At 34.1% G+C, this 25,110-nt stretch overlaps 3 protein-coding genes across 5 annotated transcripts in view; 2 read left to right on the forward strand and 1 right to left on the reverse strand.

The window, feature by feature from the left end:
• Nucleotides 1-194, reverse strand: part of LOC134261821 (integrin beta-3-like) — a 75,512-nt gene extending 75,318 nt beyond the window's left edge. For both annotated transcript variants that reach the window (XR_009990897.1, XM_062744219.1), the window contains exon 1: nt 56-194. Coding sequence is in view for 1 of the 2 variants with exons in the window: in XM_062744219.1 (XP_062600203.1) it covers nt 56-104 (49 nt within the window). In the remaining variant the exon portion in view is untranslated. The remainder of the gene's footprint in view (nt 1-55) is intronic.
• A 2,949-nt stretch (nt 195-3,143) lies between these two features.
• On the forward strand, nt 3,144-13,943 carry LOC134261360 (uncharacterized). Its single transcript, XM_062743799.1, has 14 exons — nt 3,144-3,607; nt 5,741-5,833; nt 6,224-6,319; nt 6,876-6,986; nt 8,442-8,630; nt 8,985-9,077; nt 9,214-9,309; nt 9,699-9,785; nt 9,899-10,211; nt 10,443-10,622; nt 11,355-11,650; nt 12,247-12,788; nt 13,068-13,157; nt 13,236-13,943. Exons 1-14 carry the CDS (start codon nt 3,144-3,146, stop codon nt 13,586-13,588), a joined length of 3,003 nt encoding a protein of 1,000 aa, XP_062599783.1. The 3' UTR covers nt 13,589-13,943.
• Nucleotides 13,944-16,536: 2,593 nt separating this feature from the next.
• LOC134261369 (sorcin-like) lies at nt 16,537-21,350 on the forward strand. Of its 2 annotated transcripts, none has more exons than XM_062743812.1 (9): nt 16,537-16,887; nt 17,179-17,253; nt 17,582-17,657; nt 17,878-17,902; nt 18,020-18,041; nt 19,464-19,614; nt 20,173-20,310; nt 20,519-20,589; nt 20,757-21,350. In XM_062743812.1, the coding sequence occupies exons 1-9, from the start codon at nt 16,726-16,728 to the stop codon at nt 20,781-20,783; spliced, it is 747 nt and encodes a 248-aa protein (XP_062599796.1). In that variant the 5' UTR covers nt 16,537-16,725; the 3' UTR covers nt 20,784-21,350. The 2 variants fall into 2 exon arrangements, with proteins under 2 accessions (XP_062599796.1, XP_062599803.1); XM_062743819.1 differs by lacking the exon at nt 18,020-18,041 and adding an exon at nt 18,916-18,937.
• Nucleotides 21,351-25,110: the final 3,760 nt, after the last annotated feature.

Here is a 25,110-nt window from a genome sequence, read left to right on the forward strand (position 1 = left end):
CTCACGGAGAAACAATACATTTAAAAAGATAATTAAGGATATCTAGATCACTTACTAGTTACAATGAAGAGTAGTAAACATCGCCATGCTATCGATGCGTCCATCTTGAAAATATTATCCAAGGGAAAACAGTCATAACACACTCACTCCAGATACGTTACATCCGCCTTCGAGTGCTGAGACTGCGGAAGAGGCTCCCCACGGGGTAATCCATATTTTATTTCCTCTTTCATGGCGCGCCGATTGTTTTTGAATTTAATTCATTTTTGCATTGTTTTTAAATTTGAAATCATTTTTTTTTTAGAAAATAAAATAACAAAAACAAAAGAGCGGAGTAGACAATAATATATTAATAAGGAAATAAAAAGAATCGTTGCGTTTAATGCAAAAGATGCGATTAAAAAATAAAATAAAAACAATAATTAGTTTAAAGTAATTTTTGCGTTTAATCACAATAATTAGTTTAATTGCAATAATTAATGTATATGACATGGAATTGATAAAGCATGTTAATTAAAGCAATAAAAACTAGAGGTACTGTGAGCAATGAGCTCACTAAATGATACCCCCCGCCTCCCATATGAATATATACTTTAACAAATAAAGAAAAATTTTTATGGATTATGTCTAATGAAGATGACATGTTGCTTATCAAGCTGGGTAATTTTTTAATCAATATCTTTAAAATAAGAAATAGCAAATTATGCAATGTTAAACAAAGAAACAAATAAATACAAAAGAGTAATATATAGAAATACTTTAAACAAACTTTTATTTACAGTATATTGATTATGTATGTTGTAATTCCCAACTGCTCTCTCTCTCTCTCTCTCTCTCTCTCTCTCTCTCTCTCTCTCTCTCTCTCTCTCTCTCTCTCTCTCTCTCTCTCTTCAAAAAGTAAAATAGGAGGTGCACAATGGCAATATGTAATAAAGATTCTGTGAAAGTTTCATTAAATTTCCTTCAGTGGTATGAGAGGAGTTGCATAATTTCCACTGACAAAATCAATTGTAAAGAATTAATTAATGTATTTTTTAATTCTCTACTGGCCTCAGCGGGGAAGACATAATTATTAACATGGAAATGATAAAGCATAACCTCTCATCTCTCTTCTCTCTTAAAATTATCTTTAACAAATGCATAACTTCCACAAAATCTTTTGCCCAATGTATAGAATTAATGTATTTTTTTATTTTAGGAAAATAAAAAAAATTTTGTAAAATCTTTGTGTTCAGTTGTATCAATTTTATATATTTAATATAAACTGAATCAAATCAAATATTATATTGGCACAAACACTGCATGACAATACAGTAAAGCACAATTAATGTTACTCTCTGTGTTTATATTTCGGACAAGGCAAACATGAAATGTTTTTAGCCTCAATTTCAGGGTTTTGAAACAATTTATTCAGCGTAAACCCCTATAATTTTTTTTATCAATTTTATTTTCATTTCTAAATCATAATGTGCACTTTACCTATAACTAAGCTCTTTTTTGGCGGGGGGGGGGGGGGGGGGGGGGGGGGGGGGATATCGTTACCGATGCCTCCCGATTTTAAGATATTTATGCATTGTTGTCGGAGGAAAACAAGAACCTAAAATGCTGTAATATGGTACAGGTTGCTAACGTTAAACTTTTACTTGCTTAAATATTACAATTCATTTTATGAGCGCTCCTCTATTTAATCCAGACTAACTTTTAAAGATTAATTTATTCTTTACATGCAATACACGATTAAGCGGATTTCGTGCCTCATTGTTGGCTAGTAGCTAACAAAATCAATGTTCCCTAACAGTAGATGTAGATAGTAATATCGAAATTTGGCAGGAAATGCAGTTTCGGTGCACTTTGGAGTAATATTAATTACCCGTAATCCACTGCGGTAAGTTATGAATGGACTCCTCATAAGTCTATTTTTGGAAAGTGTTGTAAATTTACTACATGTAAACCGTGCACTTGGTTGCTAAAATCTTTTTAATAAGTTTTGAACTGGAATTATTTGCAATATATTATACAGTAGTAACCCCCGAGGAAATATATTTCCTATATATTTTTTCATGATATATCAAAGTTCAAGAATTTAAACATAATATATATATGTATATATATTTTGCATAAACTACATTAGGCATATCACCTGTACAGTTTCTTGATCAGTGGCCGTTCCAGTATGAAATACATCATTAACACAATAATTAATATTTTTAATTTGCTAAAATGATAATTTAAACAGATATAAATATAAACAATAAGATTATTACATTGTTTGTTGTTCTTGGAAAGAGGTGATATTGCAGATAAAAATTTACATAACCCGCTTACGCAACTCCAAAGTATATCACTGCTATAGAGTTTAATGAAATTTTGTTGATGATGTATATATAGAGAATAACCATGCAAAAAATGGGGGGGGGGGGGGGGGGGGGGGGGGGTCACATTGTCTATGTACCTCCTATTTTATGTTTTAATGAGAAACAAAAATAGATTGAAAAATTATTTGATTTTGTAAACACAACTTTTTTCAGTAAAAAAACTGAAATAATTCAATCTGTGCAATGTGCAATTAATTACTATATTAAAGAATATACTGTAAATCACATTTTATTAAGAAATGCATTACTAATATGAGAGGCTGGGTCAATAATATTCCTTAGGTGTATGTAGAGCAATAACTACAATTCATGAAAATTTTGTCTCGCTTATAAAGAGTCAACAACTATCTCGCGAAAATAAGCTGTCGAGAAAATTTGGTGATCTACAGTAGTTTAATGATTTTGATACAAAGACAATGTATGCACCTCCTATTTTTTTTTTTATTTGAAATTTTTTGAATCTTCAAAACATGTACTAATTAATGTGAGAGGCGGGGTATTTTTTTTAAAATTTCAGTACTCTCAGTACCTCTAGTTTAAATTTATATTTCCGTTTGGCTTGAAGTTTCTTTGATTAATCTTTCAAAAAAATGAAAAGGGTGCTTAAAATACATTTTCATTTTCCAGAATATGTTCCATCTTAACAGATCCTTTCAACAATTTTTTAAACAATCTTTATAATTTTTGTATTTCAATTTTTATTTTTACAATAAACTTATTCTTAACTTTATATCTATATATCAGTTCAATTTCTATTCTATGATAGGAATGTTCTGTATGTGGCGATCTTCACAGAAGGTGATAGAACCTCAGCAGGCCAAGCCAGTACAATACACGGACACCCAGGTAAAACCATCGTGGAAAGAAATCAATCTTCGCCATGAAGAATTTCGCCGGGCGTCAATACTTCCCAACCCAAACGTACAGCTCATTAAAATTAAGTCAGTGTTGGCATTTTCGAAGATTGCAAAATCAAAAAGAGCCGAGAAAAACAAAGAGGATGACAGCATATCAGAAAGTGGTGAAGAAAAGGACAAGAATGATACACAAGAGGAATCGAACCAGCAACCTCGATCATCCAAGAGCTTTTCAATGGCGCATGTGGCCAGTAGGATTTCTAAAAATAGAGCTAGGAGGGTCTCGTTCAGGGAAGAAGGGGAGGTAATAGGAGACGAAAAAGTACAGAGGAAACCCTCCATCTTCCACAGGCTTGTCCAGAAGGCAACACAAAGGTTCGGTTTGTAAATTTTTACTGAAAAGTATTTGCCCATATTTTATTTATCAAAAACATTCAGATTTTTATTTTTACTAATTTTTTTTTTCAAGTTTCTATATGTGAAAAGTAAATTGCATGGTCTCCAATGGAGAATAAAATCACGTAATTTAAAAATCAACTAGGTAGTTTAATTTAAACCCTCAAACTTTTAATGTTCTTCCTTTACTTTCGAGCTGTATTTATTAGGTAATTATACATTCAGTAAAACCTCCCACTATTTCCTCATATGAGCATCACGTATTATCTACCACGTACAATTTCATCATATCCTGAGATCAGATCTTTTTCCCAAGGCAAAACCGCACTTTTACTAATAGTATTTTATAACGACGCGATAAAAATGTAGATACAAAACATTTTATATCTATTTTCATAGCGACACTAATGGAGACCTGCACACTTCTTGTAGATAAATTTAATGTAAAATAGACTTTATTTCGTACATCGTATGCCACTATGTTGGAAGATAATAAATCCAATCGAAGCTTCGTTTCAGTCCATGAATCTGATTAAAAAAAAATCCTGTTTGATCCGCTCCTACATTGTAAACTAGACCTGTAAAAATTTATACGGATTTATTCGATTAACATATGATTGCAATTGATACACACATGTAACAGGTTTTTTTTTCTTGAATGTAATTCCACGTAACAGGTACCCACTGAACACTGTAAAATGCACGGTCAAAAGGTAAAACTTCGAATCGGATTAATTCATAATTAGCGCTATAAATTAGGATTAGCGGAGAGTTCGAAGACAAATGTAACGTTTAGAATGTTATGACATTAATCTTCTATACGATATAATTGACCTTGCCTCTTATCAGGAAAAATATGTTTTGATCTAAAAAAGGCATTATCAAGTTTGACATAAATTTATAACCAGTTATTATGAAGTTGGATACAAGTTTTAATTCACTAAAATGAGCCGATCTAATCGCAGGTAAGTGAAATGTGCAGATGAACTACATGAATCATGACTGGCATGCCTTTTTTTTGTTTTTTTTTTTTTTTTTTTTTTTTTTTTTATTTTGCTTTCCGCATTCAAATGTGCTGTTTTACTTCTTATAACATTTTTTTTATAAAGTACTCTATAAAATAAAAAGCAGATGAGATGGTTCTTAAATTTGAATTAAATTTGAAATAAATAAAGTTAAATTCTAATTGCTGAAAAAAGTAGTGAAGTTGTTTTTCTTTTTTATTTGAGGAGGGGGAGGGGGGCCAAATTTAAGTAACAGATCCTGGATCCGCCCATAACTGTGTATTGTCTTTTTTAAAAACTTGAAAAAGTTTAATAAAACCTTAATCAGAGGAAATGATATTTTTTCTATAGAAATTACTAATTCTACTCTAAAGGAGCTGATCCCTTATTAAAATATCATAAATTTGACAGAGCATGCAACTTGAATTGAAACTGGTTGTGCAGCACGTTATTTAAGTGTATAATTAGGAGGAAAAATTAACAAGATTGCTTGTTAAACAACTGCAGTCGTTAATCTAAGATTAAATCTCTAATCCGAATCCAGGGCCTCGATAATCCTGTTTATTGAGAGAAATTATACATTGTACATTGTGACACAACGACAAATAAAACAGAATCTGTAGAATATGTGGAAATCAGTGATAGAGTTTTAACTTTAAAAAATGGGAGTTTCACAAAGTGCAGGTGCCTTCACACCAAGGTCTTTGAACAGGTAAGTAACGATAAAAAATAAAATGGCAAAACGCTAAGCTCAATATTTGCAAATTCTAATTTTTAATTTGCATTGTGAATACAGTAAATTCTCAATAATCCGAAGGCTAATAGCTCGAAATTATTAACTTCCTGATAAATATGGGGGATCAGAAATGACATAAATATCCACCAATCATAAAAGTTACATTTCAGTAATCGGGTCTCTCTGTTATCATTGTGGAGCATCAGGGACACAGCGTTAGGATTAACACGACTCGACTGTACACGAATTATTATTAGAGTTATAAATTTTGATCTTAGTACTTCTGAACACTGTTAACGTTCACATTTAACATGAGTAATAGTAAAGCTAAAATTTGTCCGCTTTTCATTGGATTGTATGGTTTCTTTGCAGTGTTTTGAGTAAGAAACAGGACCCAGGGGCAAAGGTTAAATCTGACGTAGAGAGGTTGTGGAAAATACGATGCAGTCTGTACAAAAAAGAAAGGTAATCTTTACTTTACGACGTGCAAATCACACAGTTTTTAGGTATAGTAATTAATTAAGATCATATTGAAAATATATTAAAACTTTGCTTGAACAAAATTAGACATGGTAACAATGTTTACATGCTACATACGTATACGTAAAAAATGTATATAGACAAAGTGCAAAATGGAATGAAAGATCGGATTTTTTTCTTTAAAAATGCCAATATTTTTCAATCAGGAATATTGCATAGGTGTGTTTATTATATTTATACACGCACCAAAAAGTGCCGATACTTTTACAATTAAAAATAAAATCATCAGAAATATATATGTGAAATATTGTATATCGGAATACTTTGTTTTTCGCATAATTTTCATTGAAACTGATTCTATCTTAATCTATCTAGTTTTAGGGATGAGGAAATCTCACTGTTACGGTCCCTCATCAGTGAAACACTAGACCTGACGGGGCGACTTCGTATCATGGTCAGAGAAAGCGAAGAGTGAGTATTTTCTGATACAGTGAAACCTGTCTAATCCGATATTCAATTGGAGACAAATTTTGTGTCAGAATAGGCAGTGTGTCGGATTGTACAGTATGAAATAGCATGAACATTTAATAAATAACCTTTCCGGTTAAATCTGTGGTTTTATCATCATAAGCACATTGCATCTTGTGCGACCTTATTCTAAATATCATACGGTGTTTATATATCCAAACTTATTTGGAACTCAAGAGCATATATGGATGCTTTGATTATTATCAATTCTTTAATCATATCAGGCTATTGACAGATAAGTTTACGTTACTGTAATTTCAACAACTTCATTTAAATTCAGTCAATTTTTGAGAATCCAATAGCAGCAAAATATCTTAAAATCCGTCAAAGAAGTTTTTAAGCATCTTCAAACACATAATATACTCCCACGGGATCAGTTCTTTGATAATGTATTAATTAACACAAGTGAAACTTATTTTTTTGATTCATTGGAATATTTGGCCTTTCCAAAAGTCCTGAGAGGTTACGATGGTTTTTATTTTTATTTTAACATCTCCAGTCACACGGATCAGGATGTGGATAACTACTGTAAGGATATTAATGGCCTTCAACTTCTCTTCTACAACATCGTGGAGATCTGGCAAAAAGTGGCGGATCCAGAAAGGAAAAAGTAAGAGTATTGCTATTTCGTAAACTTTTATTCATTACCATTGCAACCAACAATTTTATTGGCTCACCTGAGCCGAAGGCTCAAGTGAGCTTTTCTGATCATATTTTGTCCGTCGTCCGTCCGTCCGTCCGTCTGTCTGTCCGTCTGTAAACTTTTCACATTTTCGACTTCTTCTGAAGAACCACAGGGCCAATTTTGACCAAACTTGGTACAAAGCATCCTTATATAAAGGGAAATTTAAATTGTGAAAATGAAGGGCCAAGTCCCCTCACAAGGGGAGATAATCAAGAAAAGACAAAAATAGGATGGGGTCATTAAAAAAATCTTCTCAAGAACCACTGGGCCAGAAAAGCTGAAACTTACGTGGAAGCATCCTGGGGTAGTGTAGATTCTAAATTGTAAAAATCATGACCCCCGGGGATAGGGCGGGGCCACAATGGGGAATCAAACTTTTACATAGAAATATATAGGAAAAATCTTTAAAAATCTTCTTCTCAAGAACCACTAGGCCAGAAAAACTGAAACTTATGTGGAAGCATTCTTAGGTAGTGCAGATTCTAAATTGTAAAAATCATGACCCCCGGGGATAGGGCTGGGCCACAATAGGGAATCAAAGTTTTACATAGGAATATATAGGAAAAATCTTTAAAAATCTTCTTCTCAAGAACCGTTGGTCCAGAAAAGCTGAAACTTATAATGTGGAAGCATCCCAGGGTAGTGTAGATTCCAAATTGTTAAAGTCATGACCCCCGGGGGTTGGACAGGGCCATAATGGGGGATCAAAGTTTTACATAGCAATATTTAGGAAAAATCTTTGAAAATCTTCTTCTAAAGAACCACTGAGCCAGAAAAGCTGAAACTTATGTGGAAGCATCCTGGGGTAGCGTAGATTCTAATTTGTTCAAATCATGATCCCCGGGGGTTGGGCGGGGCCACAATGGGGAATCAAAGTTTTACATAGAAATATATAGGAAAAATCTTCTTTGCAAGAACCACTGGGCCAGAAAAGCAGAAACTTATGTGGAAGCATCCTGGGATAGTGTAGATTCTAAATTGTTCTAATCATGTCACCCCCGGGGGTAGGGTGGGGCCACAATGGGGAATCAAAGTTTTACTATGTTGAATCAAAGCATCCTATGGTAGTGTAGATTTCAAATTGTTTAAATTATGGTCAGTTGGGTAGGGTGGGTTCACAGTGTGTATAACAAGGGGAAATCTGGTAAAGAACGGAATGTTCAAAGCTTCTCAGGTAAGCGATGTGGCCCATGGGCCTCTTGTTCAAGTTACTTCTATCATATACGGAAGTTGTTCATAAATTATGAAAAGTGTTCCCTTTTTCTGTTTTGAAAAACTATTTTCTTATTGACTTGCATGAACTATAGAAAGTACTTAAAAGTGAGTATATGAAATACGAGATTTAAGAGTGTTCGATATATTACACTGGTCCCATTCTAGATACAAGGACGACATTCTTATGGACATTATGGAGCTATCCTCTGATGTGGCCTCTATAACGGGGGAGATACTGTTAGTTTTCCTCCAGCGATTCCAGCTGAACATCATCCCCCTCCTTAAACCAATACATGGACTGTTCTACGCCCTGGGGCTTCATGTCAAGTACAACTGCCTGGACAAGGATCTTATGTGAGAATTCAAGTCATTTTCAAGCACTTATTTAAGAGGGCTGGGTGGTTGTGGCCATTTCTAGACTATATTTAACTCCTTTAGAAGAAGAGCTCCATATAAAGATTTACTAAAACGATATAATTTAAGACTAAATTAAAATGTATGAAATTTTTCTTTGCCAAATGATTGTTGACGCTTAAAATATCGTATCTAAAATATAAATTGTATCTTTTGGTTAATTTTTTTTACCCTCCAGCCTCCTCAAGTTCAGCAATTTACTGTACGGTTTAACCACATAAGTATCTGAGTGTATTGAATATGGGTCAGAGTTGAAAATGTGAAGTTTCTGAGACTGTGTCATTATCGTTGTAGATGCAGTCACTCAGCCCCAGGTACCTACTCTGGCTTTTTAGCGGGGATTTTACAACTGTTCAGAAGTGCTAAAATTTTACTCAAAAGACTCAAGTGAGTTCAGTCAAAATTGAAAAATTCAAACACTCAAACATTGTATTGTAAAAAGGATATTCATAAGTATGAGAACAGTGTAGATATTATTTAATTAGTAAGCAGTCGTGTCATAATCCATTATTATTTTCCCTAGATTTGAAGACGATGCCTCAAAAGGGAAGAAGAAGCTTGTACAAACTAACATTGCATCCTTTGTCAGCGAAGCCACCGTGTCACATGGCCTACACTCGTAAGAATTACGAATACTTTGCTTGTTCTTTTTAATTTTTGTCAAGGGACATGCTCTCTCTCTCTCTCTCTCTCTCTCTCTCTCTCTCTCTCTCTCTCGCTTGCTTTCGGAATACATTTAAACCTAAAACCATTGTTTTTGGAATATTTGAGATATATCATTTATGAGTTATAACTAACTGAGATAAATGCTAATAGTTGTCATAGAATTTCCTCCATATTAAAATTAATTTGTCTTTCTTTTCTGTGTGGACTTGTTGCATCGTGAATGATGCAATAAAAATTTGGGATTGTTTTGGATTCCTTTTAAAGTATTTTTTCTTCAGTGATTTTTGCTGTAATTACTTAGTATCAAATGTGAACTTATTTTCATCAATCTTCACCTTACAGTCTTTCTACAGATGAGTTACGTGAAATGGTATTGAGGATAGGGAACATTTGTACAGATGCATTTTACACCATTGGTAAAACCAGCGGGTACATGTGATTTTTGTTATCTATTAATATAGCTTTTTCTTGAATTTTACATAAATTTATTTGTAAATGTAAAGTAAAATCATTATTGACTTACATTTATTTTCTATTAAAAGGACGCTGGACTACATTGACCTTGGTGATGGAGTTCACGCAGTGGCGCCATTAGAAAGCCTCGGTTTGATTTCGCATTGTGATTTTATCCAGTGTCCAATAGAATCGCGATCAGCACTTATGGCGGGAATTCAACTGCACGATGGACAACATTACGTGTCTGACTTTTTCCAGGTTACTGGAAGTGCCTTTCGTTGTCAAGAAAAAATAACTCTTTGCTCTCCAATTCATCATTCGTCATTTCCGGCATCTGCTACAGTCCGTGTGAAAACAAAAACGGGGGACAAATGGACAGATGTTGAAGGAGACATCATGGTACGCAAGTGTCATTGTTCATTGTTATATACAATGTATGTAATTTTAACGCTGAGAGATTAACATTTAATAAGTATTTTTGAAATAAAAAATTAAAAATCCCAAAGGTTATCCTTTTTCAAAAAGCTTTTAACATATATAATTTCGAGAAAAGGAAGTTAGAATCCCTTCTCCCTAAAAAATCAATTAAATACCTATTAAAATTTTTTTGGTTCAATTTCATTCAAATAGGCAGGAAAATGTGAGTTCAAGGCAAGCTACATGGAGGCTTTCGTCGTTGTGGCGGGTTATCGTCCGTATCACAGGGAGATTACTCCAGCGGGATTTACTTACATGTCAGACGATGATTCAAGAATCCGAATTAACTTTCCCCCAAACTGCTTCAGTCGTCCATGTATCGTGCAGTTCAGAGTAAGTCGCCCATACAAGTAATGAGTTGTCCACGTATCATACAGTTCAGAATAAGTCGCCCATGTATGGAACAGTTCAGAATGAATGTCGCCCATGTATGGAACAGTTCACAGTAAGTCTCCCATGTATCGTACAATTCAGAGTAATTCACCCATGTACGGAACAGTTCAGAGTAAGTCGCCCATGTATTGCACAGTTCAGAGTAATCAAGTCGTCCATGTATCGTATATAGCACAGAGAGTAATCGCCCATGTATGGTACAGTTTAGGGTAAGGAAGCTACTATATCGCAAAGATTCATTTAAATATATTTACATCCACTGAATATTTTCTCCTTTATTTCTTAAGAAAACCCATTGCGTTAATCACTGCGTGAACTACAGTAGGAATGTCGCCTGTACAGATTTCTTGATCAGTGGCTGTTCCGTCAATGAAACGTATAATGACGTTCGCATCATTAATACAATAATTAATCGTTTTAATCCTACTTTAAATGATTATTTAAACAGATATAAATATAAACAATAAAATGCTTTCTTTGTTTGTTATTACTGGAATTAACGGAAGCAGCTATTGCAGAAAAAATACATAACCCGCGTAAAGGCATTTTATTGTTTAAATAAAATACTAATATTTCAAATATTTTAGTAGATTTAGAAAAATACAAAAAATAATTTACGACATGCAGATTGTTTATCTACAAGTTAATAAAGATTTATTTTTGATGTTTCAGTTGATCCAGCTAAACAGAAACAGGATATTTTCGTACAAGGAGACATGCCCAGACATGTGCAAATACGTCACATGTATATCGGATGTCCTTTTCATAAAGCATGATGATGACGTCATAATTAACGAACCTGCTCTTGTGCACATGCCCATTATTAACGATATGGATGACTATGAGACGGAGATAGTTGTGTTCCGGAAACGGGCTGACGGCGAGGTAGAAGTAATCCCACGACCAATGGCGATGCGATGTGAATCAACAGGGAATTGCTACACCTTCCAAATCGACCGTTTTTGTGGGTATGTCTGATAAACATGAACATGTGTACATGTATTTACATGTAACTATTTTAGATGTAAAAGTGAGCTCTATTTCTTTGTCGCTTGCAGCTAAATAGTTTTAAAAAGACAATTACCTGCTTGTAACTTAATAGGTGCGAATATAAAGTAAAGCATATTAGATTTTCACAACGATGTTATCTGATTGTAGAAATGGCGCTTCTAGTTGCAGGTATAAGTACAATGCTCTGGTTTGCACATGAGAGCGCACATTTGCATTTTTGCGTTTAATCCACTTGGCTGAATTTGCTTCTCTTTGCGCAAGAAGTTTGATTTTTGTTACACATTCATTAAATAAAAATATAAGCGAAAAAAACTCATCAGATTTATTTGATATATCAAGGAATTGCTCGACTGTTTAAAGTTTTCTTCGTGTATTGCATGATGACTAAGCACAATTTTTTGATAAGGCGACTTACAAACGTTTTAATGAGATATTCATTCTATCATTGAAACAAGATTATTCGAATGTTGATTAAAAATATTGAATTAGGTTTAAAACAGTACAAAACAGAATTCAGTGGTCTTAACTAGGAAAAAAAATCATTTTTTCATAGACTGGCTGTTGGAAAAGCAAACAAAAGGCAGATGAAGAAAAATCGCCGTGCCATCATTGATGAGTTTAATCTATATTACGAGACGGAACATATTTGTACCATTCTAACGCTGATGGACAGATCTTCGCTTCAGAGTGGGGTAGTAAAGTTATGGACGGAAGTGGTAGAGAAAAGATTCCTGAAAAGAATTATGCGCATGCGTATGAAAGAGGGTCTCTTTGAAATTCCCGGAAGTAGATCGCCAGATATACGCATGAAAGATTATGACGTCGTGAGAATTGACCTAGAGGGAAATATTGGAAAAATACGAGATCTTTCATATGACCATTACTTTATTTCATACCTTAGCAGTTCTAATCAAAACCACAGATCGTTTCCTATTGAACCTAGAAGGGATCCGCGGGGACGACAGATTGGTATTATAAACTACTACCGGGAGTCCGGACAAGAAGATGTCTGTATTCATTTGGTTTCCATGGAGACAGAGCGGTTTCTTGTCAGTGGTCCGCGACTGCCGACATCCCACTCAGACGCCAAACCATGTAAGATATTCTTTAAAAATATTTATAAAATACTATACTGCTGTCCTTCTATCTGAAAATATATACGGGTTGAACTTTTATACATGTACATAATTTCGAATTCATCATGATCACAATCCACGGGAAAACGCAAACCAGTGACTTGCGACTATGCCTATAATAAAACTATAAATAATAATTTTGTGTTCATACACCACACAAGTTCATTTAAGGAATTCCTGTCGTATATGTAATACATGTACTTCTTCCTCTGCATTTAAAAGATTTCATTCTTTTCAGCATCTCAAATGGGTCGAGTCACTTGGTCACGTGGTTCTCAGAAATCGAGTAAATCCGTCAGATCCACCATTGTTTATCGTTCCATGTTTGGTAAGTCGCTTTAAAAAACCTTTCTGTCCTTGATTTCACTGCGTTTTTAACTTAATTTTGTATCATTTCCTTTTCCAGATGAAGTCCCGGTCTTAAGTCATCAGAGCCTACTAGTTTTGGCAGGTGCACTTCCGCATCAATACGCCACCTCGTTAGGTGTCGCTTTACGACTTCCGTATGAGGATATCCTTGACATTAAGGCATTGGACCAGCCTCCCATCATTACAAACTTCGAAATCCTCTGGAAATGGCGAGGAAAAGTGGCCAGCGTGGAAATGGTGGATGCCTTGGCCAATGCATTTCGGGAAATTAAACAGAAGAAATTTATTGACGTTATAATGAAAGCCAACTGCGAAAAACGACCATTGAAACACGGTGATTTTGCCGCTCGCCATCATAACTGTGTACAGTTTGCAATTGCTCCATCATGATATCTACTGCTTTTTAGACTCAATCGTGTGTTTTAATTCACATGTACATGAACTGTGAATAATTTTTTCAAAGCTATGAAATTTACAGATACAGTACGTGATCATGGATAATTAGCGCATTGTGCCTTTATATTAGTATGTTTTGATCAGTCTGTTTATAGCAGACATGGAATTAAGGAAGTTTGCTATCGCTTGTTTCGTCGTACATGTGTATTTGTTCTTTTCATAATGTTTTTCTCTGTATTTGTAAGAAGCAGTCTGTGTAGGTGTTATCAAATCCATTTTCTACAGACTATTTTATCTGAATCAAAAAGATTCACGGGTCATTTAAATAATAAGTCATATGCTGATCGATACCGTTGATAAGAATTTGCATGTGTCCGGGGGTATGTGCCCTTTCTTTCTATACAGTGTAAAATGAAATAAATGGTTCGAAAGGAATATCAAATTGTTGTTGTTTTTCCCCCCTAAATTCAATTAATTACCTGTAGGATATTCATTTAGAACATGGCGGTCATGCGATCAGGGTGCTGTTATAAATGATGTTGTATATATAGTTTAAATGCAACTCTTCTTCAAGAAAAAAAAGTTTCAATTAGGAAAAAACTCAATGCATACAAAACATGTTTTTTTTTCTTTTTTTTTAAGTTGTGCGCAAAAGAAATGATAACCAACAACAATGTTTCTGAATGAAATGATCGAATTTTTATTTGTGAATCGGGTGAGCTTTGTTGCCCTGAACACATGTATAGCTGTTCAGCAATATTTCAGCATGTCGTACCAGTATAGAATATAATGGATATGACGTAAACGTATTTAATACATATATCTTTAATATATACCCAGTAGAGTACATGTATTGATGAAGGAAGTCTAGCTGGAACGATTTACCTGCAAAAAAAGAGTCTCGAAAAACGATCTTTGCCATTTTAAAGTAGATTAATGATTGATAAAATACTGGCTTATAGTGGGGGTACCTTAAATTTAGTTACATAGCAGTGTAGATACTATTTTGTGAAAAGAAAAAGAAGGGGACGCTCAGTATACAAGTGTATGTACTTGTGCCTCCATTCAAAAGTTAGTGGTTCACTAATTAAAAATGAAAAAAATTCGAAAGGACGTTCAACAAATAATTCAGTACAGAAGGACTTGAGTCAACTCTGAGAACATCGGAAGAAGGCAAAGGTAACTTATTTTCTAATATGAAAAAGATCAAACTTAAAGATGACGTTTACTCAGGTTTCAGAAATCAGAGAGGAAATTTTATAAAGTATAATGTATTAGTTCAAAAATTGTTCTAAATGGATAAAATAACTAAGTTTTATCTCAATATCAATTTAAAAATTTAATATGTAAGTACTTGAAGAAAATTTACAGGAACAAAACTCAATGTATGGCTATGCAGAGGAAATTCGGACTAATTATAAATTTTTTATTTTTCATTTTTGTCAAAATTTTTACTTCTTGCAATATTAGTCACAAAGTAAAGGTAACATGTATTTTAAGACATCATTTTGCAAAATTTATATTTGTTAAAGCTTTTAAATCATTTCAAATGAATATGATTGCTTTGAATTAAAGAAATTAAAATTAAGTACAAAAACCACTGCAGTCAACATATCTCAATAATTTGATCATTGACCCCATATAATATTAATACCATGAGAATGAGGGTAACAAAAGTAACCCGAGGCTATAAATAATTAAGAGTTCTTATCAGTCAGATTTTTGCAATATTTGATTAAAAATAGGGAAAAAAATATAAATATTACAGAGGATATTCGGACTGTAATAATTATCACGTTTATGGCTCAAACTCTCCTTTCCTTATATGGAGCAACTCTGTACCAATGCTACAATATTTCATTAAATAATGAGTTTTGTTGTGTGTAACATTTTGTGAGTGAAGAAAAAAATGGTTATAGTGTGAAAAATTGAGGTATTTCTCGAGAAATACCCAGGGGCCCCTAGCATGAAAACGAGGTCATTGACCTAGTTATTTGAAATCGAAATTTAACAGAAGAATCATAGGTGTACAATGTGCAATAGGTGGTTTTTCGTTCTTATCAGTGGAATTTTTGGTCATCTGAGTAAAGGTATACCTTAAATTCATTTTAACAAAAGATATACTAGTAAGTCAGAGCCAAAAAATATATAAGATCTTGTCTCTCTTTTCTAAAATACAAAATAAACTTATACATGTATATGAAAAAAAAAACCATATTTTAATTCCCCTTTCATTTAATTTTATATGTAACACGGGCACTTACTATAACTGTAACAAATTTTAACTGTAATATGGATCATAGTACAATAAAAACACAGTCAATGTGCCCGTAACTCCGAATCACATGGAATTAACTCGATCTCAGAACAAAAATACACGGGCAAAATGTTTAATTATCATTCTCTTCCACGATAATTTATCTAGTCAACCATGTGTGGTATATGTTAAACTTTGTCTTTATTTCTTTTATATTCGTATAAACAGCGTCAAAACTCTAGCTGTTCGCCAACTGAAAAAGACATACCACGAAAAGTTACATTTTATAGTATTACAATGTATATGTACAATCATTTATGTTCAAATCTAATGTTCTTGCAATAAAGTCAGTATGTTTGGGCTACAAAAGCTTTTTGAAAAAAAATCATACAGGGAAAATATCGGTAAATTGTCAAAGATTGTTCTTTTCTCAAGAATAGGGCCTAGTCTTTTAAACTATATTGACTTCATAGTGTGGTGCTAGGGACCTAATAAAAAAACAGTTTGCCGCAGTTTTCTTCTCTGAAATTGTTAATGACTTTGATTCAGGGGGAGGGGGTGTCAACAAGTAGTTCGGAGTTAGATGTCTTGGTTTATGATTATTTAAATCGAAGTTTAAATATTCGCGCCATTTCATCCACTCCGCTTAATCCGGAAGTAAACAAAACGGGAACTAACTCTAATGTCCAAAACAAACTTGAAGACTGTCGGCGAAGCTTCCCTAGCAACAAACTCTTCGCTTTTAATTCAGAGCTAAACTCCGACCTTATCATTACGTCACAGCATTGCCAAATATTTGGAATTGTGCAAGACAACAAAAACTACAATCTCATAATCGGACAAGGCGATTTAACGACAAAATTAAGGTAAAAATATGGCGTATTATCAACAAGGCGGCTACCAACAGGGAGGATATCAAATGGGGTTCCAGCCTTATCAGCAACCCCAGTATCAGCAGTACCAACAGCCCAGCCAGCAGTATGGAAGTTATGGGGGATATTTTCAGCAAAATGTCTTTTCTGTCAACGCATGGCAGGTACGTGTAAATCACGAGGCGCGGATCCAAGGGCGAGCACCTGTTTATTTTCTTTTAGCAAAACTTTCATTTTATTTTTTCTTTCATTAAGTTTTTTGGTTATTAAGTTTAATGTATTTTATTTAAAATTGTTGAATTAAAGCTTGTATTTGATATACTAGTATAATGCGTTTGATTTTCGTATACAATACGTGTGCAAAATGACTTGCATCTATAGGCCAATACATGTGAAAATTCGTTTATGAATTATTGAATGAGCAATTTCCTGAATAGCGTTTATTTTATTTTAAGGCATTCCAATTTGGGTCCCAAGACGAACTATGGCACGTTTTCAATACCGAGATGATGAAAAATCCTGCTAACGTGGTATGAATATTACATATATTTAATCGACGGGTATAATCTTCATTTACGACATACGTAGTTAACATTGTTAATTTGTAGTTCATTAAAAAAAAATAGATTATCTACCGTTGATCTTTATGACGTAAAAAATGCTACTTCTTATTATTTTTATCAAAAATTTTCATGGATTACTAAACTCACCTTAACGCTTGTAATTCATTTCATCGAATGAGCTAAAAAAAATATTAATGTGTTGAACTTTCACATTTTGTTGTCAGTGCAACTGCAAGACTAACTATTCGTTAAGTAATTGATTAGTGATAACTTTGAAATTTATTAATGATTGCAGCAAAGACAGGCAATTCAAGCTGAGGATCTTATGAACATCATGAATAATTGTCACACCATCAGGAACTATTTCAGAAGTAAGTATACAGTCAAACTTCATTATCTCATACTCCATGATAAATAAGACAATCTTTGAGGTATTGAGATGAAGAGACATATGATCAAATGTAAAGGTAACTTGTTATATTCTACATGTAAAGAACACACCAAAATGTAAATTCAAAATGGAAATTATAATGTGAAAGAACAAAACAAGAATAAGAAACATTACCAGTCTAATTGATTTTTTTTTCTCAGTTAATTGGAGCAGAGAGTTATGCAGGTAAGAGAGAGAGATAATGAGAGAGAGAGATTTCAGCTTTCAAACTGTACCTTGTAGTATTTTAAAATACTTGTAATTGTCTGGTTCATTTTTATGTACAATTCATTTAATTTATAGTATCATGCTGGCCATGTTGGATGTATCCTTTAATCATTGAGTATGTATAAGTATAATTCAGTAGTGAGCTAGCATTCTTAGTGGAAATAGGATCGACTCAAACATATATGAAAATGTATTTTTGTGTAAGATAGCAAGTGTTTTTAAGCATAGAATGCATGATATGATAGATTATTTCTTTTTACTTTTAAGGTGCAATTTTTACTTTTACCTTTAGATTACCTGTAAATTAGTGAATGAGCTTTCTTTAATTTGTGCAAACATACTTGATAAACATAATTATCTTTAATTTTAGAAGGAGGATACAAAATGTACAATTGGTTCCTAAATGTATATACATGTATATTAATATCGTTTTACACATTTCTTCACAGGCGCGTGACGTTTTTAACCTATCTTTTCATAAATAAAAATATCCCATATACTATAATAATGAAAAGAAAGGTTAAAAACGTCAAGCACCTGTCATTTTCTTGGCAAAATAATGTGTTACATTTAAGTTTGACAAGAATGGTTACATACATTTAGCTAGGCCTGCGAAAGTTTTACACAACGCTGAAATTATAATTTATTTCAATGCGTAGTCGTTACTGGAAATATTTTAATGGAACGAAATAATACATGTTTAATGTATCTGTTTCTAAATTCTAACCTCACTTTTTACGATATACCGGGGTATTATCATTGACCTAAACGAAAAAAAAACCATTATGCTTTTGGTCTATGATTTAATAGATAATTTGATTGATTTTAACATGAATGTAAAGTTAATACGCCTGAATTGAATTATAAAACTAGACAGAAATATTTGTATTGTGTTGTTACAATCGTTGTAGAAGTACATGTAACACTTTGAATTTTAAAGTTTAGTAAAATTTTTACTTTTTTTTTTACAGCATTATGATAGCTATGTTGGATGTATCCTCTTGTTGTTAATCAGTTTCCCAATAAAGTTTTAGTTGGCAAACCCTTCTTTTATATATTATCAATTTTAAATTCCCCTGTTAAAGTATGCTGTACGAAATAAGTGCTAAAAATCCCTCTTTGTGTTAGCTATGCCTCTTTTACCTGAGCTTTATCTCCATACTTAGTATCTATCTGTAAAAATCCACTTTTTTGTTGTTGTTGTCTTATCTTTGCCTATGTAAAACACAATTCACGTGTACGTTAAGTAAGGGAAGTCACGCGCAATTACATGTATATCATATTCTAACCATGCAATTAATTTGTCAAATTTAATTTCAAAAATCTTTATTTTTTTTAAATCTTCAAATAATTTTTTTCTACTTCATAGATTACTTGAATTTAATTTGTTCTGAGTTAATTCTTAAAAAATGAACATAATTTCTTTACTCGATTAAAAATAATTAGTTTATAGATAAGCACTCACTACACTCTTTAACCTCAGTGATTTTACACCCTTGACCTTAACCGTATAAAACAGCGCTCACAGGACGGTTTTATGCAGTGGAACGAATTCATGGAATTACAGCAATGTCTGATCGCTTGGTTCAGAGTTTTCCAACAATATGACAGCGACAGGTCTGGTTTCATAGAGGCCAATGAACTTGTCAACGTCATCACTAACCTTTACGGTACGTCATATTTTAAAATAATACAACGATCAGTTAAAAAAGCCAAACAATATGATTTGTTGTTTAAGCACAAAATTTTCACCATTTTCTTATCGGATTAAAAGTTTTCTAGCAGAGAACTTAATTTAATTCATGACAAACTTCCTTTGAATTTCACGTAAAATTCTATGAAATTAATATAGCACGAACTTTGATATTCATGAACATATTAAACAGATTCAAATGACCATAAAATTTTCTGAAATTTATTACATGTGGAAAAGTTCCTGTTTCCAGTGCAATCTTATTGAGAAATTGAAGTTATCTTTAAAAGTAAAGAATGTTTTGCATCATTTCATCAACATTACATTTTATCTACAAGAATGTAATACATGCTCAATTGAGATCTTACTGTAGAAAATTCCCCATTTCTAGTTGATAAACTTGACTTTAACAAAGATGATTGAAAGAGAAATCCTCAATTTTTTTGAAGCCACAAACCACAGCAGGTCAAAAAAAAATCAACCGAAAAACAGCAGCAGCATCTTATTCCATGTCCTTTCTTCGTTTTATTTTCAGGCTATCGTATTACACCCCAGGCCACAGAAACAATTTTAAAGCGATATTCCCGAGTTCTCCCCCGTGGCGGAGGAACCGCCTGTCTGTGTGCTTTCGATGACTTTGTATCTGTTAGTGTCAGACTAAGGGCGTACACAGGTATCTCAAGTGTTTCAATCGGTTTACAGTCAAATCAATTTTTTTCCTCCGAATGAAGTAAAAATTGTCCTTGACGTTTGCATTTTAAATCTATATGTTATATGCAGTAAACGCAAATTTTAAGTTTTTCAGTTTTTAAATGAAACAGTGATTACATGTGTATAGTTTATTTTAAATTATTTAATTTATGTATCTATTTTTCTTTCAGACGCTTTCAGAAAAAGAGACGCCATGATGTATGGACAGGAAACAGGAAATTGCACGTTTGGATATGATGACGTAAGGAATTAACTTTTTATTCATATACTCAAGATGTCCGACTTGTGTTTACAAAAAAAGGTCCTTACAAGTATAAAAATTATGTATAAATAAAATTAATAACAAAACATAAAGTTATGAATAAATTATTTGTAAAATCCTACTTAATTATGTTTCTTCTCTTTCAGTTCTTACGTTGCGTGATGTGTCTGTGATGAAGTCCTGTAATTATTAAATGCTCATTTCATTTGTATATTCCTAAAACTCTCCAGCGCCTTTATCACTTCACCCTAGCTATCAGTGTCCATCATATATAGAGTTCAAAGTGTTCAACTAGCTGATTAAAACCGTGAACATCGGTTAAAAGATGCTTTTAACCGATGTTCGAAAACTGTGTTACTAACGTGTGGTGAATAGGGACATACTAGTATACTGAAGGTTATATGTCGCAATTCTTTGGACTATGTTGTGTCCCTTTCCTTTTCTGTTTTGATATAAATACAGTTTGTTATTATAAATGTATTATGAATTGAAAAAAAAAGATGGTGTGCTGATTAAAATTTGTTAGGGTAATCATGATGTATATTGAAGTTTGATATGGAATGCTGATTATAAAAAAAATGTTACCAGTAATTTGAAGAAAATGAATTCTTGTTTTTGTACATTAATTAACATAGTATTTAAAATCACATTTGTCAAGAACCCCCCCTTTTGAATAACATCAATATATATACAGCTCCTGCCAAACTTGAGTCAGTATTTCAACATCAATGAAACAATAACTTTTTGAGATTTGAATTAAGGTGTAATACGAAGTAGTTAAATTAATTTGAAATTTTGCTTAACATTTAAAATTGTATATGTAATGAAAATTTTGTTTAATTATTATGAAAACTATATCATTTCACAAGTTACACTGAAATTTTGACTGCAGTCTGTTCTCAGTTTACGGTCTTGGAGCCTGATTCCATGGGGCCATGATTTGAACAAATTTCAATCTACACCATATCTGATAATGCTTCCGTGACAAATCATGACTTTTAAGAATATTTTTAAAGAATTCTTCCTAATAGCCTTCAGTTCAGTTGAGCTAACAAATAACCATTTACAAGAAAAACACATTTGTCTCAACCAAAGAGAGTCAAGGATGTCCATATAATTGTACATTGTGTCATTTAAAAAGTAGTTTATTGTGACCTACTCTCTAAAATTTAATGATATAAATATTCGAAATTTATTAGCTTGATATTTTCAATTCTAAGATGTTTGGAATCAAAACATTTTGATGGTTGATGCATTTGGAATACTAGTACGACAAAAGTACGACACTGTGAGGAACGTTTTTGTTAAATTTGAATCATAACTAAAACTTTGGTGGTTGTTGCATTTGGAAAATGACAAAAGTAATACACCGTGACAAATGTGAAAGACAGAGGCCTCAAGAATCACCAATTAAGAAGATTCTATGATTTTACATTTCACAATTGTCCAAGATATGCTTCTAAAACAAAATGAAATGAAAAAGATAAAGATAACGAACACTGATCGATCTCAAAAACCCTCTGAACAATACAGATCTGTGCAAAAGGTATATACATCACGAATCCCTGGACATTCCAGAAGTGGGATCAGGTGCAGAGAAAGTACTTGGCTGCAAGAAAGGCAAAAAGTACACCTTGGATCAGCGAAAACACATGGAAGTTGATAGATGAAAGAAAAGACATCAAGACAAAGATAGAGAGCACAAGATCAGAGTCAAGACTAGGTTGAAGGTAAATTACAGGGAGAAAGACAAAGCAGTCAAGAAAAGTGCCCGAGAACACAAGAGGAGATGGATGGCAGAGAAAGCTGAGCGAGCACAGAAAGCAGTTGAAAACGGGAGGCAGAGGGAACTGTACAGCATAGTAAAGCAGCTGACAAGAGTGATAAGCAAACAGCTCCGGTGAAGAGCAAAGATGGAGAGCTGCTGAAAAATAAAGAAGCGAGGCTTGACAGATGGAGGGAACATTTTGAGGAAGTACTCAACAGAGACACTCTAGAGTCACCACCACAAGATGAACATGAGGAGGGTGAAGAGCTAGACTTCTCAGTTGAGCCACCACCACACAGGAAATAAGGACTGCACTGAAGACGCTTTGAAATGGGAAGGTCTTTGCAGCAGATCAAATAACTGCAGAAATGTTAAAGGCAGACCTTGATTAGAGCAGCCAGGAACTGAAGCACACCTTTGACCAGATATGGTAAGAGGAAAAGGTGCCCAAAGAATTCCCAAGAGAGGCAACTTACAGGACTGCAGGGGAGCCACATTGCTGCCTCTAGCCAGCAGAGCACTCAGCAGGATCATCAACAGAATACAGGCTGGAGTTAACCGCACCCTTAGGAGAGAGCAGGCAGGGTTCCGGAGAGGGAGAGGTATTGTCAATCAGATCTTCATCCTCAGGAACATCTTGGAGCAAGTCGACGTGAGTGGAATGCTACTACATCCATTTTGTGGACTTTGAGAAATCTTTCGGCTCGGTGCACAGAGACAGCCTTCATGAAGAAGATGGAATACCCATAAAACTGATTACGATAGTCAAAGCCCTGTATGCCAATTTTCAGTGTTCTGTGATAAATGACGAGTCCAAAGGCTCTTTGCCTGTGATGACTGATGTCAAACAATGCAGCATGTCAGACTTCTTATTCTTCCTTGTGATAGACTGGGTGATGCAACAGACTGTCAGAGGAGAGAGAACAGGAATTAGATGGGACTTCACCACTATGCTTGAAGTCATTGACTTCGTCATCAGCAGTGAACCATCTTCAGTCCAAGACAATTAATCTGGAAGGAAACTCTGCAAAAGTTAGGATGAAGATGAATGCCAAGAAGTGCAAAGCGCTGAACAGCAAGAGTGAAACCAGCCCTACAGTTGGAAACAGCAAAGCCAATGAGGTGGACGGCTTCACTTACCTCAGCGCCAATGTCACCAAGGAAGGAGGAACTGCTGACATCAGGAAGAGGATAGCACTGGCCAGTGTATCCTTCAGGAGGCTAGCCAACATCTGGAACACAACAGACATCAGAAGAAAGATAAAAGTCTCCCTCTTTAAAAGCCTGGTCCTCTCTACATTGTTAAACGGATGTGAGACTTGGAATCTTACGAAGACAGAGGAAAAGAAGATTGACATTTACCGGTATCAGACCAAGTGCCTCAGAAGGATCCTTAAGGTCAGATGGCAACCGCATATCCCAAAAAAGACAGGCCTGGATATGTCAGAAGTTGAAGGCATCAGTGGCGAGGTGAGAATATGGAATTTGATAGGTCATATGCTTATAAAGGACCCCATGGATGACTGCGTTGTGGCCCTCGCTTGGACGCCTGAAGGGAGAAGGAAGAGAGACCGTCCCAAGACAATATGACGGCGGATCGTGGAGGTGGAGCGAAATAAGGTAGGCTGGATCTCCTAGAACACGGCATGCCGTGTAGCCTCAGCCCGACCCCAGTGAAAAAAGAGATGTCCAAGCCTTGTGTGCCTCCGGAGAGAATTAAGGTTCAGGTCAGGATCAGGTGCCTAGAAGGAGTTCTTGTTTTGAACGTATTTTATTGATTCAATCAAAAGGATTGGAAAGAAGTTCTGTACAACTTAGTTACTTGAAGGAGTAAGCATCGATCCCCTGTTGACCAGGCACACCCGCCTTGAGCCCTATGAATTAATCAGGTAGACAGAACATTCAGAAGTCCATTGCAGTATAAAAAGAAGTCTAAAAATTAATATGAAACAGGTCAGCCAATAAAACTACCCAACAATAGGTTATATTTACTAAGATTAGGTCATTTTTGGACCATAGAATTTACGAAATGCAGATATTTGAAATCCCTGTAATCTTGACTTATCTGTAAGTAGCTTTCCTCGGTTGCAAAATTAATGGTACTCGGAGCATGCTCTTGAGTATCGACTAGGTTGGGAGATGTAAACGCCATATGCAGGTGATAATGGGGGATTACTACAGAAATAAGGAAAGTTGACGATGGAAAAGTTTATGGCATCTCGTTTGTCAAAAAATTTAGTTGTTAGTCGGCCCTTATCGTCTGAAGTCATTAAAACATCTACACATGAAACATGTGGCAGATTTAACTGTCGTATCTTATTTCAGTTCCCTGGGATATATCGAATCGACATACAGAGTATATTTGTTGTTTAACGTCCCTCTCGAGAATTTTTTACTCATATGGAGACGCCACAAGTTGCCGGGGGAAGGCTACAAAATTCTGACCTATGCTTGGAAATCTAAATCATAAATGTCCAGTTGAAAGCTGAGCACAAAGTTTTTTCTTCTTTGAAGTTTCTGAATAAATTCTGCTTCATAGGAATATAAAAACAGATCAGCTAGTAAAGTAGCACAATTACTGCCGAAGACTAAATAATTGTAAATGATTTCAATGAGCAACTCATGCAAACATCGTTTTAATATCAACTTCAGAGTATTTGTGTGTAAGATTGATTTTAAGCAAAGTAATTTGTTGATGACCAGTCACAAGACCGGAAATTTCCTACTTCCAT

Source organism: Saccostrea cucullata, unplaced genomic scaffold (assembly GCF_032062105.1).
Source record: "Saccostrea cucullata isolate Sc308-1 unplaced genomic scaffold, CSIRO_AGI_Scuc_v1 ctg356, whole genome shotgun sequence".
In the NCBI taxonomy this organism is placed as follows: domain Eukaryota; kingdom Metazoa; phylum Mollusca; class Bivalvia; order Ostreida; family Ostreidae; genus Saccostrea; species Saccostrea cuccullata.

Excerpts from the sequence above, each read along its gene's own strand:
- LOC134261369 (XM_062743812.1), top strand. The coding sequence starts at position 16,726 with ATGGCGTATTATCAACAAGGCGGCTACCAACAGGGAGGATATCAAATG. Across the intron at positions 16,888-17,178 it reads TTTCTGTCAACGCATGGCAG|GCATTCCAATTTGGGTCCCA; the intron begins GTACGTGTAAAT and ends TTTTATTTTAAG. Across the intron at positions 20,311-20,518 it reads CAGACTAAGGGCGTACACAG|ACGCTTTCAGAAAAAGAGAC; the intron begins GTATCTCAAGTG and ends TTTTTCTTTCAG.
- LOC134261360 (XM_062743799.1), top strand. The coding sequence starts at position 3,144 with ATGTTCTGTATGTGGCGATCTTCACAGAAGGTGATAGAACCTCAGCAG. Across the intron at positions 6,320-6,875 it reads ATGGTCAGAGAAAGCGAAGA|TCACACGGATCAGGATGTGG; the intron begins GTGAGTATTTTC and ends TAACATCTCCAG. Across the intron at positions 11,651-12,246 it reads CAAATCGACCGTTTTTGTGG|ACTGGCTGTTGGAAAAGCAA; the intron begins GTATGTCTGATA and ends ATTTTTTCATAG.